At 34.8% G+C, this 17269-nt stretch overlaps 1 protein-coding gene across 5 annotated transcripts in view; it reads right to left on the bottom strand.

The window, feature by feature from the left end:
- DIAPH2 (diaphanous related formin 2) overlaps positions 1-17269 on the bottom strand; it is a 199365-nt gene that overhangs the window by 81043 nt on the left and 101053 nt on the right. For all 5 annotated transcript variants that reach the window (XM_032701648.1, XM_032701649.1, XM_032701650.1 and 2 more), the window contains one exon: positions 1030-1194. In XM_032701648.1, the coding sequence (XP_032557539.1) occupies positions 1030-1194 (165 nt within the window). The remainder of the gene's footprint in view (positions 1-1029; positions 1195-17269) is intronic.

Below are 17269 nucleotides of genomic sequence, written 5' to 3'. Positions count from 1 at the left end.
TATGAGAAAGAGACATTACACTTGATTTGTCCATTGCTAGAACATGTATCCAAATTTTAGAAAGAAAGACCACTAAAATTGATTCAGTATGCAACTGAAACACAAGAGTTGGATTACTTTTGAAAAAAAGCTGAAAATATACAAAAGGTACTTGCTTCAAATCAAAGCTAGCAGAAGAAAAGGATTTAACTATAGAGAGTAGTTTAACTGCACCAAACCTTTCACAACAGCCTCTTCCACTAACGATGTTTAAAAGCAGTTATTCCTCCATCACACTGAAACTCTTATGATTGCATGATAAATCCAGGTAGCTCCTGGTAACAGGCAGAGCAGTGAGCCCCAGCTGTATGGCAAACAGTGGTATTTCCAAGTGATGTTTGTATTCTCCAGAGACACAATGTGACATACCAGGCATCTGTTTTCCCTGTACACTTCCTATGGTGCAGCTAATTATGGCTTCCAGAAAGCCACTAGGAAAGATGACATTAAACCCATTAAAATCTTAACTGTTTAAAATTAAATTTTTGAATTTCTTAAAAAGAAAAAAAAAAAGACATACCCTGATCACTGTGGATGACTGGAAATGGTGGTAGAGAAGCACCTGAGTGAACTTGTGTCAGCAACACAGAGCTCATCTCCAAGGTTTCAGTATCACCAAGGCATCAGCCAGATTCTAACACAACATGAATCTAGGCACTTCCATTCAGGTCTGGATTTTAACATGCTTTTCAGATCATGTCTATTTTTTGTGTGTCAGTCAACAGGCAATTTTAGTTAAAAGAGGAAAAATATTTTCTAACTATCCATATGTCTCAACCTTATTCACAGTTGAGTTGTCAAGTTACAAACTGGAGGACAAGAGCTATCTGTGATCAAAATTGAAATAATTCTGGAAACATTCACCCAATTTCCTGCCACAGGACAAAACATAAAATTAACTATGACAGCAAAAATAGAGAAATGAGGAAAGAATTAAAATTGGAAAAAAATATATCAGAAAATATATAATATTTTGAAGACATTACTCACCAAAAATAGAGTTCTGAAATTGCTCAGATCGCCAAAGAATTCTTCTATGCTTATTGCTTTGGGATCAAAGGTAAAGTACTCTCCCAAATTTTCATACAATTTAGTCATATTGTTGTGCATGTTGGACAATTTTTCATATTGCTCTCGGGCACTCTCAGCAAAGCTGTAAGATTTTGTTAAGGAAAATGATTCAAATGCAGTGCAATCTAACAGTAAATAAAGTAAACAAAGTAACAAAGTAAAGACAAGTGAGTACAAAGGTTAAAACTGGAAAACGTGCAAGTGCTGTTCTCCTTTCAAATATGACACTTATGTATTAACATGTCTGCAAGTTCATACTAACATTTCCATTAGACGACCCCTTTCCAGTGGTGAAGACTTGACACTAACAGAATATACAACTTCATAAAATGTATAAATAACTTGGACATTTCTCTTTGAAGTAATGACTAATTTTATAAAATACATTCTATGAAATGACATAGTAAAAATTAGTTGGCTGTGAGACTCTATGATCTCTCACTGTGTTCAGGTGATGTCATGTTCCTCACATTATGGACATACATTTTATATGCTAAACATGCATAACTATCAATGGCAAAATTATATAGTATGACATCTCATTTTCTTTGCCTTTTATTACAAAAGTCTTCTCTGTGGATTCTTTCCTGCCCAGCCACACAGCTCATGCCCCAGGCTTCCTGTCCTAGGTACACTTTTTTGAGGTGCTCTCAACTATGTAATTTCACAGAACTTATAAAAATGAAACATCCACCCGCCTGGCCCAGTAAACTGACAAACAGCTTTGAAAAATTATTAGTGAGAAAAACACCATGGAACAACACAAGTCTTATTTCTTTTCCTTAGGAAGTATGGAAGTGTAGAAATGAGACTGAGATCGACTTTCATCTCCGCAGTCATCATTAAAAGTTTTAATAATAATGCTTTTAAATGGAAAAATGTGGCTTTTCCCCCCCCCATATTAAGAAAAGTATTTTTGAACAATTATTTTGCAAATACAAGAAGAGTGCAATGCAACCTATTAAGAGAAATATTAGTTTGCCTCAAAGCAAGCACGTTTCACTCGGCTGTTTTGTTCTGTGTGGTTGTTTATATCCACAAAGTCACAAATCACTGGGAAAAACCACAGCTGGTACAGGATTAAACTAGTTCTGCTGATACCCAGTTGTAGCTGATGAAAGTGTTGTGCTGCACATATCAAACCCCAAGAACAAAAGACAAGTTATTCCCTGAACTACAGAAATCATTCAGCCTGGCTCCCTGTGGCTTTTCCTTGTAACGACTCTCTTCCATGTGGATTCTGATCGTTAATAGAGCAGAGCTCACGCTTCAGCCTTTCCCCAGACCTGAGACTCTAATTGGAGAGGCTGCCTAGTATCACATTTCTAATTACACAACATTTTTGAGATGTCGGTCTCTGGAAAACAACAAACAAACTGGAAACTAAGTAGGGGACAGAGATATACAGAGAAATCATAAAAAAAAGTTTCTTTTTGAGATTAGACTAAACCCAAAATGATCCTTCAGAAAATAGCCAACAAATTGTAAAATAAGGAATGGAAATTCAGGTGGATGTTCTATTAATAACATTTCTGTAGCATTTGGATACTGCTGAGTACCTAAAAGGTTGTCACTGCACAAGCATGAAAGAAAGCTGAAAATACCTTCCATTGGAAAGAGGCCTAATATTCCATCTGGATTTTCCTGCCCTAACAAATGAGAGAGTATGTAAACAATACTTTAAAAACTGGTTCTTAAAAGTATGATCGAAAACTTTATCTAATATAAATTCCTCCCAGCAATTCTCTCCTCTCAATTAAAACCTCAGTAGCACAAGAGAAAAGCTGTTTGCTTATAATGTCCATTTAGAAAGAGAAACCAACAACGTGATGGATATTAATATATAAATATCAAGATTTTGAAACTAACGTCTGCCTATAAAGTGCCACACCAGTGCAAGCACAGCAGCAACACCTGTATTCTCAGTGTATTGAAAAGAAGTTTAACCTCCTTGGTTAGAATTTCAAGCTTGGACTGTTGAATTGCTCATCTTAACACAGGACAAACCTGGTACAGTTCAGTCTTCATTGACATTTAACTGTACAAAAGCAAATAAAAGTTTAATGGTAAGAATACATTAAATAGGTAATAATGGTACATTACTGAATTATTGAGTACAGTCTAAAAATTTTAGAAAAACATGTATTGCCTTAGAGTCAGCAGACTGCTGCCATGAACAACTCACCAAAAATACTAGGAAAAAGAAATACAAAGGTATATAAATGTACAAATTGTATCTGTGGATCCTTTAAATACAACCTTATATAATAAAAAACTGAATTAGAAAAATACTTTGACTATTCCAGATTTGCAATTAGTTCTTGGAGACAAAGCTACCAGAGTCAAATTCTCCATTCCAGTTGCACATTCACATGAGAAATAACATAATAAGCACTAAAAAAAACCCAAACCAATACTCTTACTGAAATTGAGATGTTTTAAAGTAACACTGTAGAAACATACACTGTAATCTCAACATTATTATTTTTTATCTATGAAGTACCAAACTGCAAATAAAAAATATCATTAACAGAGGGCTTGCAAGACAAAAGAATGTCAGTAAGAAAGAATAATAGGATGAGCAAAGAGAGAATAGTGTTTTAACTGTGCTTAATTTTGCAGACAAGTCAGAGTTGTGCAGGCAATAGTTTCCAGTCATATACCATGTAATATTAAAGAAGTTACTGTCATACTCTATATGTTTCATATAATCTTCCTACTTATAAAATATTAGTAACTTAAAACATCACCTTGAAATGTAGTGACTTAGCCAATGCAGTAATTCCAGGGAAGCAGAGCCATATGTGCCTACAGTATTTCAGGAAAACACATTAGGCAGGAATCTAAACTGTATAAAATTTGTGTAATAGCAATATTTAATTCCAACAGTTTTCTTTAATACAGATTGAAGCTTTAAAGAGTGTTTACTTAAAAACTGTAAACAAGGTTTCATTCTCACTATTCTGAACCCAAACAAAAATCAGAGATTTTTCCACTATTACGTCTAAAGGGTGCTTGTTCCACTAAGAGAAATTACTTTATTCACAAGTTTGTTTTTTCCATATAGCCACATCTTTTAGCTTTGAGGACCACTACCATTACCATTCCATGATTTCTACTGGTATCTTCCATGTAAACAGATGAACAAGATGATCAGAGAAATCAAGGTTGAAGATCTCAAATCAGCTGGAAGACAAGTCATGACTTCTACCATAACATCTGCTATGGATTTCAGACCAATATATCAATAACTTAAATAAAAGCTAATAAAGTACCAGAATACACCAAACACTCACTTGCCCCAAGGCAACACCTATTGCTGCCAGCACGGACAAAGCAAATCAAAGGCAGCACTGACAGTTTGGCATCAACAATATATGTGCCACAGCAGAAAGAACATCAGTCATTTAATATGATTATAAAAAATGCACTAGTGTTCCAGCAGCTAAGGAGGTCCCTCTTCAGGGCCATAGTCACTATAAAAAAGGAGTTTTAGGGATGTTCACCACAGAATCTGCAACAGCAGACAAAAAAACAGGCCACTCAGTTGATGCCTTTGATACTTCCAGAAGATGAAAGATTGCAGAGCAAACACAAAGGAGAGACCTGCCAGAAGCTTCCTAACACTTTCCACAAGCCCTTCAAAGACTGACTACAAGTTCTTTTTGACATGTCCTTCCAGCTACTGGTTACAGGAAGCTGAAAACAGGAGAGAGCTGCATTCCACTGGGAGAGTTTTTCATGTAATACTTGATTCTCAAAAGTTTGTGTTGACACAAAAAAGATCATTTAAGAAAGAGGCAGCTGGCATGGTGCTATGGATGGATTACCTCCTAATATAGAGCAAAAACACAAGGGCAAAAGAAAACGAAGGTCCACTGGGACTAGAGGTGTAAGATGTTCTCATTTATAAACCCACTCACCCTAAAGAGTATTTAGTATCAATATATTTAGCATATTCTATAAATTGGCACTATAACAAAGGGGTAAAAAATAATCAGCCTAGGAGTCTGGAAAGTAAAACCACCTAAGCTTTATTTATTTCAACACCTAATCTATTTAGTTTTCAGTTAACTTCAGTTTTACTGAATATATCAGGGTTTCTTATTCTACTATACACACTGATGCTAATACTTGTTACAGACAGAAACAGTGTAAAAATACATAGATCTAGTAGATAAAGTACACTTATCCTCAACCAATATTAAAGAAATACACTTCAATGAGAACTCGAATACTTGCTGAATGATTTTTAATGACAACTACCAGTAAGTGTGAAAATTTACTACAAATATTTTGAGCATACCAATTGCATCCTGTCATTTCAGAACTCTTGCATAGCATTTCAGAGCAGGATTCTGGATTGAGGTACCACCAAACTAGGCTTAACATATTTTTTGTTTAGCTAGAAGGGGAAGTTTGATTCAATAGTGTCATCTTTAATGAAGGATGTACCAGTGCTCTTAGTTTCTAATCTCCAAGCTCATTCATAATAGAGCATTCTTTGAATTGAACTGGAGAAACACAAACAGAACTTATTAGCTGAAGAGAGAAATTCAGCTTTAATAACAGTAAGTCATTTACACTGATAGCTTTATTTTCACCTGCTATCAGTATGTAAACAGATGGTAACAATTTTATCATTCACACTACATACATAATGGATCTCTGTGACTACATGGAAGACAAGACTTCTGGAGCGTACACAGATAATTATGAATCACAATTATATCCCTAAATCTTTTCCTCCTGTTAAAAGCCTTTGCAAAAAAGAAAAATTTGCAGAAATCTTCATTACAAGACACTTCGCTCTGCCCAAATTAGAACTCAAAGAAACCAAGATCCAGAGCAGGAGCCCCACTTCATCAGTGTACACAAAATCGTGTACTTCTGTAGAGCTTAAAGATTCCTTAATAAAATATCCATAAAAAGCTCAGTGTGACAATTTCTTTCTCATTACAAAGCAAATTACCTCATCATTCAGCATTTACCAGAATTGCTCAGGAAAAACAACCAAATCAAAACAAAACACAGAAGAACAGTTGCTTCTCAGCTATCTTAGAGCAAAGAGGTCTATTCCTCTCCCTTCATTTCATTAGTACCTGAAGTTATCCTTAACAATCAGAACTATTTAACACAACTGCATTCACTGTGCACAGACAAGATTTCAGGTCAGTGTTCATGGAACTGAAGCACTAAAAGATGATATCCATCCAGGAACAATGATGGTTGTGACCTGCTCCTTCTCCCAAAACTGCAGAATCATACTTAAGTTTGTGTTAATTAAGATGAGGCTTCTGACTTGTCCCTAAATGGCATAAAACTTTCATCTTGGTAAACAGTAGAAAAAATTTGTCAATGTTTACTTAATCCCAGCTCTAAGCAATCGTAGCAATTCCCACCTTTTCTGCATTCAAACTCCTCAATAATGAAAAGACAATTTCCATTGATTCTACCATGTCACTATGCACAAGAGAGAGCTTATGTCAACATCATTTCAATACTGCTTTTTTATTTATAATTCTGTTAAGGAGGAGACAAAGATCAGTGCTCATTGCTCGAAAAGTCTCATAGAAACTCTCTGGGTAAAAACTGATAAACAAGGGTCTATTTTATATGATACTCAAACCAAGGAACAAAGCTCCAAAGGTTGTTTCTTGAACTGGTTTGTACTGGAAAAGTCTGCTCAAAGTCTTAGGATGCCAAATTGAGAATTTCCTGTGTTAGCACAAAGAAGAAAACTTTAAAAGTAAATAAGAGCACTTGACTCTTCAAAAAGAATACAAAAGGTGACATTTCTAAAGCCATAGGGTAGAGAGAAGGCAAGATCATGTCTATCTTAAAGAAAAATACTTAAAAAAACCCTAAAAACTCCAAAAATAGAGCTAGATATTAACCTAAATTAACCTAAAACACTTTTGGGGTTTTGTTATTCAAAGAAAAAGAAAGTTCATGACCTCACCAGTTAAGATTTTTTTCCCACAATTGTAACAGGGGAATAATCCCCAAAGTCCACTTCCCCATTTTTAACAGAAGACAGAAAGACCATAACAGTTTTTAAAAGCTCTAGTACCCCTGAAAGCAAACCAAACCTTTCATCCTGGCAAAAACAAAGCTTTATTTCCACTGATGAAGTCACCAGAATTTTGAAAATTCTTTTTTAAAAACACGCTGAGAGGAACTGAGTTGCCTGACAGTTGAAAAACATCCTTTTAGGAGAACATCAAAACTCCATTCAGGATAAAAAGAGGTCGATAATTTAGCTTCATTTGTTCTGAATGGAAGCTGTGAGAGTTGTTAAAAATCAGGAATAAGAAGATCATACCAGAAGAATGAAATAGATACAAGTGTAGAGATAACTTCACACTCAGCCTGTATTGGTTACATATTTAATTATCTCACCCTCCCAATCTTAGACCAGGTTGTAGCAGGTACTTCAACATCCCCATGACCTGCAGAGCAGGTAACCTATGGAAGTACTACAACAATGGATGTGAGATGACAGGACAGAAGAAAGGTAAAGAATCTTATAAAATTACAGAAAAATATCAATAGTTCTCCGGTTTATTGTTCCAGCCTGTGAACGCTTTACAGGTCATCTTCCTGTACTTGTACAAAATTCATAGATCTTTGCTCAGATCCTTCAAAGTCATGGATCACATTTCTGGCTGGAATCCCATACTAAGAAGACTGCAAAGGAGTCACTCCTCGAGTACTTCCCGTAGGTGCTTTTCCAGCACCTTTTACAACAGAAATCATCTTGTGCTTAATTGAATTCTCATTTATGAAAGTTTGATTTTCAAATAATTTAAAACAGTATGAAGACTGGTACTGTAGCTTTTTGAAAAACAAATCTCTCATTTTTTTGTGGTGACAAACAAACCCTATTTGTGTATTAATTAGAAAGCAACAACAAACACATGATAGTCAAGCACATATCAAACAGAAAACATTGCAAGAATAATGGATTTAGAGCATCTCTTCCCTGGAGAACAACTAGATAAAAATCTCTTTAGATGAATAAAAACAAGAAAGAAAACAACAAAAATGCAGCAATTACAAACAAAATGATGCTGTAAAATTTGTTTTGCATATCATATTCAAATTAATTGTGACTGTTTCAAATAACACAAAACATTGACAAACATGTTCTAACAACAATAAAAAAACTTAGTTGTTGATACGTATTTCAGCAAAAGCCTGGTAAGGGAGCCACTCCCAGAAATATTATATTAGCTTTGGATCACACAATCAGATACCTGAAACAAGAATTACAGCTTTTGGTGCCCTAAATCTTTCAAAGAAACTGCAACCACATTGCCTTTCTCTTTGATCATGCAGTTTTCCCTCACTTTATGTGGATTTAATTAAGCGAGGGATGTTTGAGCTGTCAGGTGCCTCCAGTTTTAACAAGCTTCAATCAGGAGATTGATGGGTACCTCATCCAGATAAAGTTTTGTTGGCAAAGTGTGGAAAAGGAAAAGAGAAATGTCTCCCTATATTTCTTTAATGCTACAATGTCAGAATCCTCAATTTCTTGTTTTGAGAAATCTGAAAAACTTCTGATTGTATAATGTTTCAAGAGCCCAAATCAAGGAGGAAAGGGAATTATTCTGTGTCACCTGAGACAAAAGCACAGAATAAATTTATTCAAATTGAGATTTGTTCAGCACAAATACAACAAACACAAGTTCAAGTAGAGGAGAAAATGAAAGACTACACTAAAAATGAGAGACTACTTTGCACCTAAGCAGTATTTTGAATACCAGTTGCCTATGTAAAACCCCACATCATAAATTATTTGAGTAAAATGGTGCATGTCCTGTCCCTTCTCTTTTCTCTTCAGAAATGGTTCCATATTTTTGGTATTAGTAAGTTATTGGGCAATTATTTGCTAGAAGCTCACCACTGCTTGCACACAATTAGCTGTGCCCCAAACAACTGGGAGAAAAACACAGAAAAGTCAGGAAAGTGAAGTAATCCCTCAAAACTCTATCTTGGACAACAGACACTATTTCTTAAACAACTGTTCTGGTCAGAGAGAAAAGCAAAGAGAATGATCACAGGGCGAGCAGGATCTGAAATCAAAGTTTCCTTTATTCACAGGTACCACTTATTTCTCAGTGACGTTTTTCCCCTCCAAAAAACTTGAGTTTTTAAAATATATTTTTTTTGGAGGAGTGGAGAAGTGTGGAGGGCAAAAAGCAGTTTTGTGAACAGCAACAATATTTTTGCTAAAGCAGCATCTCACAACAGCTTGATTTTGATATCTAAAGCTGCAGCTCCAGGGATTTACAGAATGCACTCTCCCTTCAATTTCTGATTTTAAAATAAGCACACAACAATTAGAGAATGGATCTCTAATGGATTATCACCCTAATAGTGCACAATTCTTTACAAAAATATCTTTCAGTGATCTGGACAAGTTGGTTTAATATAAATTCAAGGATGAAGGTACAGTTTCCCTCAGGCAATTATTCACAATCAGGGAGCTGTTAGATTTCCATTAGATGCATAGAAGTAGAATTCTGTTCGTGGAATTTTATTCTTTAGAATCTTGTAAACAAGCAGGCCTTTTTCTCCTATATAATTTTTCTTGTGCCTGTGTGGATAACTATCAAAAATTTTCCTCTCATTAGCTAGCCAATGTGGACTCTTTTTATACTCTCCTCCTTTCTTGTATATGATCCTTTCTCAATCTTACTCAGCATCAGCTTTGAAGCCCAATTTTAGGCGCAGTCTTCCAGGTGCAAAACAGAATGGAGCTCCCTCATGTGGCACATCCACATAATCTTAGGGATTAAACGAAAAATCCAACACCAATTTCTAATCAAACTTTTGCAGTTACATGCACAAAAGTTTATACTACATAATTTACAGAACATATGTTTTTCAATAAATAAAAATGAGAAGCTATTTGAAGTTCTTGATTGCCACGCAGTTATTGCTGCATATCACTGTCTCCCCATTTGTGACATTTAGCAATTTCTTGCTTTATCTCTACTATAATGGAATGTACAGATTATCTGTACACTCCTGTTCACAGGACTCATAGTATAACCCAATACAAAAGAAATCAGTATAATCTTCTGTCCCCTCACATCAGGCCTTTCCTTCTTAAAAGGAATGCAAATCTGAAGGTAGAAATAAACTGCCAAAGAAATTGATAATCTGCTTTGTAGAACATATTTTTCATTTATAATGCTCCATAGTTCTTGTATTTTAAACTATTCACTTCACAAAAACTGTGCCTCAGTCCAGACCAGTAAAAATTCAACGGATCATTTTCCAAAGGCATTTGTAATTTTTTTTTTTACTGACATCAAATAGTTCCAAGAGAAATGAACATTATGCACTGAAACATGACACATTATTAGGTGCTTTTCAAATTCAATCCAAGTAAAGATTATACCTATATAATCCTATAGTTATCACCTGGAACACAGCAAGCATTTTCAGTTTGCTTTAAGAAAGATAAATCAAACAGGAAAAAATAAAGAAAAGAAATAATGTATGATAATAAAGGAAGCAGAAAGCTCTTTAAAAAGCACTGTGTGTTGAATTTGGCAAGAAGACACATTTACAATTCTTTCTGTATACATCCGAACTGAGGGGAAAATAAGAAGGGAAGAAAAGAACCCTTTAAAAAGTAACATTAAGGTAACAAAAAATGAGTGCCAGCTGACCCTGAAAACCCAGATAAACTGGGTAAGATTACCATCTGGGAAAGTTCTTTTAAAAGAACTTCTATTAGACATAACTGAGGGTATCTAAGCACAGAGTTTTAATTTAGTTCACAGATTCAATATTTCTATGAAAAATCATACAATTTTTCATGAAAATGAGTTACTGGCACTTTTCTTTCGTATTTCTTTGTCTTTATATACTTCTGCTTTAACTTTTCCTCCTCACCAGGCCCAGTCACAGATATTTCTGCGAGACCCCCTCTCAACCTGCCAGCCCTACTTTCAATTCTGCGTAAAACAATTTGCAAACTTGCCTGATTTCTTTGGTATGGTATCTGTACAAACATAACAAAAGCCCTGAAATCAAGACACTTACAAAGCCATCTCTACACAACAAAATAAAGAACACACCCTTAGCAAAATTCAAATTAATTAATTTTCCTTTATGAGGAACATATTGTCTATACTGCACTTCCAACTGTGTTTGCTTCTCGGGTTTTTACCTCGTAAAAAAGAGGAGATGGTGCACAATTTATCTTGCCAACAAACTACATTGTCACAAATGCACATGTCCATTACTGTTTTACTCCATTATAGCATCCCACACCTCTCCAAAGTTATTCTCACACAATTAGGTCTTGAGTCCTGATCCAAGACCCTTCGGTGCTTCCCTCCCTTGCATCTGCAGTATTTACTGACTTTTTTTTATCTGAGAGTTTAACTGATACACTGTTTGCACCTTTTGTTACAGACTCTCTCTGAAGCAAGTATACAAAAATGGACTTCCCACCAGTCCCTGAAGAACACCAGAGATTCCTTATTCTACTAAACATATTGTTATTTCTCATCATCCTGTGTTTTTATGCACTTAAGGCCTGTAGTCTGAGGCTGATCTTGTCTCAAAGCAAATCAACAATTTTCACATAACTGGTCAAGCACTGAAACAATGATTTACTAATATCTCTCTGTTGGCTTATAACATGTTTTGCTCATAAAAGACTGGAATATCTCCTGATCAATTATACAGGTCTTCATATAATTCCTTTCCCAACAATGAATATAAAGATATTAAAACAGAATAATATAAAAAGGGCATAAAGCCAGGTACTAAGCAAAAGCACAGCAAAGTACTGTAAAAAACTCACATGAGGATAAAAATAAACATCTGGCAGCTTGCCAGATTAGACCTGACCAATTTTAAGTTTTCCAAATTTCATTTCACTGTGCAACACACAGACTGCATCAAATTAAACAATTAACATGAAATATCTGAACAGCATCTCTGTTACTTGATGGTTCGTAATAAAAACAGACTAACAATTCTTTTGATGCACAGTGTACCACAGAGGAAAATATGGAATTTCAGTACACCTTAAGGAAAATTTCATACTTTGGGTGATTAAAAAAACCACACACACACACAAAATCACCCACGTTTATTCCAGAAATCTTCAGTATGCCTCATTAAAGCTGAGAACGAGAGGCGGTAAAACAGAAGAGATGGTTTGAGATTTGCAAATGATAGTGTGTTCTCTGCTTCAAGATAAACCTGCGACTCCACACACCCTACAAAAGCCCTTGTAATTCCACACTGGCTTTTAAAATTCACAGATTTAACATGGAAGACAGACTGACAGTCTCCTCCATCTCTATTACTTACATATTTCTCTCTATTACTTACATTTACTCAGAAGGAACAAAGCAGAGGGGATAAAAACTAAGGCTAAAACTATGCTCAAGCTTTCATTCCTCAATCCTCTTCTGTCAAAGAGACAGCTTAAGGAAAATGTATTTTATTTTATACTGTGTCTCAGTAGAAAAACTGGACTTGACCAAGCAGGAAGATATCAAAGTTGTTTTTCCACAAGGTTAAACTCATCTTAATTGGGAAATATCTAATTCTACAAGGGTTGCAGCTTAGTAACCATGGATGCTCAAAGCACAAGAGTGAATAAAGGAAAATAGTCTCCTTTTAAATGGCCAGTGTAAAAACCTGCAAAGCAATTCTGAAATTAGGTTTGAAACAGGATCATGACAAACAGATTGATTTTTTCCCCACTAATTTAGAAAGAAGACATTCAGAAATTTAGAAGGACCATTGCCATTTACTGTATTAAATAACAAACCATAGGCAACTGTTTTCAGTCATGACTAGAAAAGGAGATTCATTCTATTAAATGTAAAATAATTTGCCTTTTCTCAGCAATAGATTTTTATAAGTTAACTTTGTCATTCACCTGCTGCACATCACAGCAAACACAACTGGATAATGCACTGTAGGTCCAGAATATTTACAGGCAGCAGAAACAGTACCCTTAACCTTACATTAATTCAATTATGTCTATTAACCCTCATGACAAATATCCAGTCACACAAAATGTGACATCAGTCATGCAAATACTTCAAAGCAACTTTAGTGGGAGGATATTTTTTATTATTATTCCAGGGTGAAAAATTAGGTAAGCAAAAGGATTAGTAAATGCCACAAGGCCATTGTGACATTTTTTAGTGGAAATCAAATTCAATAGCAACAGTTATATCATGGCTGTCAGCAAACAACAGGATCTCCTAAAAATAAATAAATAAACAAACAGATTACAGCTTCTGGGGCTGTTTGTGTGTGAGTGCTGCTGTGCTGCTCAGCACAAACATCTTCAGAACATGTTTCTGATGTTGTCCCTTCTAATTGCAATAGATCCTGGCCATATTTCTGATCTGCTGATTATCTTATTTTTAAACTGGTGCCTACAAAATGGTAACACTGCACATGCAGATCATTTCATAAGCTGGGAAGACATACTCTCTAAAGACTAAGTAAACAACTTTAGTACATTTGAGCTCAACAACATCAAATAGTGGAGGTTTTTTTCCCCATAGCTTAATAATGCCAATTGAATATACAAAACTAAATATAGCCCAAATTGCTTGTAATCTGATTTTGAACTTGGCACGGTCAGTTGTTCAATAGGATTCAAAATGCTGAGATGCCATGAGCTTAAACAATTAGCAATGCAAAAATGGAAGAAGAAAAAACACTGTTTATTCACCAATGCCCTGAATTTTCTAAAAAAGCCTCTAGTTCGGGAAAGTAAAGCAGATTATATGTACAAACTAATTCTTCCTATCTTCTATCACAGTGCTTTCAGAAGTGGGATTTTCTGCCAATGCTGATGAAACACGTCAGCCCCTCAGATGTACTTCTGAGAATTACAAGCACGATCAGTTTAATCAAGTGTGTCTTGGTTGCTTTAGCAAACCCATTTAAATATGAGGCGAGTGTTCAGAGATAAAAGGTTTTTAAATGTAACCTCTCAGAAAATGATACACTGTCAATTTCCTTTTCAAAACTGCATTTTAGTGATTCTTCTCTCGCATTTGGGGCAACACAAAATAATGCAAATCTGGGGCATGCAGACATGCTGGCTGTCAAACAGCCAAGCAAATCACTGAAATCTCAAATCTAATACTCAAATCACAAATTTAGCCGTCTTAGAGACACAAAAACTTAGAACAGAGAGTCCTAGATGCAAAATTAAATGCACACCAACCTCATGATATTTTTTCTTTACTCATGTTGATCCATTTGCATAAAAAACCCTCTAGAACAGATAGTACAAGTTGGAAGTTCTTAAGAGCATTTTATTATCTCATTATCAATAAGTTGGAATTGACACAAGTCTGTAGTAGGGGAAAAAATGGTATTCCTGATACTTAAATACATGTTCTACTTCAAAAAGTTCCCTGAAACATGAACAATTTATATACTAAAATTAACAGTAAAGCAGAAAATGTACAGCATTATAGGACTTATAATTACTGCTTAAAGCATTTTCCATTTAAACATAAAATTCCTTAAACTAAAGATTCAACAGTAAATAAATGGTTACTTCTTTGTGCTGGACCTTCAGTAGGCAGTGCAAAGTCTTTTACTTCCACTTACTATTTTACTTTAGCAAAAAATAGGATTTTTCTTGTATGCTGCTATTAAAAAGTTAAATTTATCACAAGTTTATTTTTGAAGAAGTAATTTCTCATACTTAAATACAAACTACAAAAATTACAAAAGCTTAAATAATCCATATCAAGTAGGAAAAGTCTCCTCCTACTGATGGATGCTCATTGTAATTTATTGATATTTGCAAATCCTAAAGTTTCAACAAGTTCATCATTATTTCATGGATGGTAACAAAATAGACCACATGATGACCTCAGCTGATCTTCTTAAGAATTGAGTAAATTAAAGTTCAAAAGAGTTGAGTGAAGCTTAAAGTAGTCTATTTTTCCTCACTGGAATAAAAAAAAGGGTTTAAAGTTTCATTGTTTCTGACCTTTCTTCATTTACAAAGAGTATCAATAATATGAATTTAGTGGGTTTTGTTCTGTTTTCTCTACATTAGCAAGAAAGACTAACAATTAATGGTTGAAAACAACAAAAAAATTCCTTGGCTAAGCATTTAATGAAGTTTTAATTTTATTTCCTTTCCCTGTATTCACTCAGTGATCTAAACCAAGCCTTTCCCTGGTACACATCTTAGGCTTTCTGCTCACTGCCCCTTAGAGTTTGTTTTGAACTGTAAGCAAAAGGATTAACTTTAAAGAAATGCTCAACACTAAGGCTAATGATTTGTATAATGTAACTGCAACTTAAAATATAAAAAATAAAAGCCATGCTCCATCTAGAAGCAGTAAGGTAGATTTCTATCTCTACACACTATTTAGGAAAAGTATTTTATCTGGATAAATAACCATCATTTCCCCAAAATACCTACTTTAGTCAAGAGCTGCACTTGCAAATTAAAGTGTTTTCAAATGTCATTTCTGTAGATAGCAAGAACATAAAACTTTATATAAATATTGTAAGAAAAGGCACATGTATAAAATTGTTTTAAAGATTATACATGACCTAGAATTTGAAAAACCATTGAATGGTTCTCTTTCCAGTTCTCAAAGTACTGAGAAATGCCTCTATATTTAAAAACACATTCAAATACATTCAGACAAAAGACAGTTCTTCAAATGTAGGGACATATACAAAAGCTCCTGGAAGTTTCTCCCTTCTGGGTTATTTGTGAGAAGTCCCTGTTTATGAACAAATTCAGACATTAATGTACATTTTCACGTAGAAATTAAGACACCAGTACATGTCAAGCTGTCTGGAAAACAAAAACAGGCTTTCCTAAAAATGACATCCCAAAACACTAAGTGAATTATTTTTCCATAACAAGCCAGGAGGAAATCCCAAGTGTTAAGAGATGACAGGAGTGTTAATGCCATTAACATCCTTTCAGCACTCCATGTCAGTGTGTAATTGATGTCCTGCTGCTCAATCACTCTGAAAGGGGGAAAAAGGTTCCCAGCCACTTCCAGATGCTGAGATCCTGGTCTGGAGTACATTTATTCCTTCCCCAGTGGTCTGCTCTAAGAGATGCTGCAGTGCAGCTCCTACCAGAGAATCATCAGTTGATGTTTAATGCACATTAAATACCTAAGATTCTCACTGCATAAAAGTCCCCCCCACACAAAGTAGACTTCTCCCCAGATCATTTCTGTACAATTGAAGTACATCAAGTAAGGAAATAAACTCCCTCACATTCAGTTGTGAAGCAGTAATCATTATTAGATGGAACTGTGAGCATAAATACATATCAAGTGAGAATACATGCCTTTCAGGAAGGCAGGTTTTTTTTTATTTCATAAAAAGGATTCTGTTTTAATGAATGGTGTTCCTTACAGAAAATTAAAATTAGTTCACAAATTGCTGCTGTTCCATTTAATGATAAGATGAATGCACAGTGCTTTGAATTTTTTTATCTGCATCAATTTTTGCTCTTTCATTCATCATTCCCTTAATTTTGAAACTTTTTAAAAACAAGCTTTTAATTCTTCACATGTATGCAATCAGTTAGAAGAAATATTAGTTAGAAATGGCAGCATTTGCTGCTCTGGTAGGCAAAAAGATTTTAATAAGATTAGGCATGTTAGTGTCTCTTAATAGGGTAAATGATACAGCTGAAAACCAGAAAAGCCACATAAACTCTTCCTTTAAAGATAAACTAGGAGATCTAGGACACATTTATGTAAACAAATTAATGTAAGATTGTTTATAAAATATATAACGATTCAAAAGCAATACAGCCAAAATCATGCTCTCCAGGCAGCAGGATAACAAAAAGCATGACCCCAATGACCAAACACATCTCTTCCTGCCTGCTGGATCTGCCTCTTTTCCCTTCTCCTTGGAAGAATGTTCAGAGCTCCTGTCTATTTTCTAGAGGAATAAACTTTTGTCATTGAGTGTGTGTACATTGGAAGGAAGAAAGAAGTGGTATTTATTATTTATGTATTTATAGTTCTATGTCAAGATTAATTAAAAAGTTAACTCTGTACAACTTTCCATTTGTTCCCTCTGAAATTGCTTTTCATTCTGTTGTCTTTAATCTTTGTTAATAACATTTACATTTAAACTCCATTAA

Source organism: Chiroxiphia lanceolata, chromosome 14, assembly GCF_009829145.1.
Source record: "Chiroxiphia lanceolata isolate bChiLan1 chromosome 14, bChiLan1.pri, whole genome shotgun sequence".
Classification (NCBI taxonomy): Eukaryota; Metazoa; Chordata; class Aves; order Passeriformes; family Pipridae; genus Chiroxiphia; species Chiroxiphia lanceolata.
This window is presented reverse-complemented; position numbering and strand designations above follow the sequence as displayed.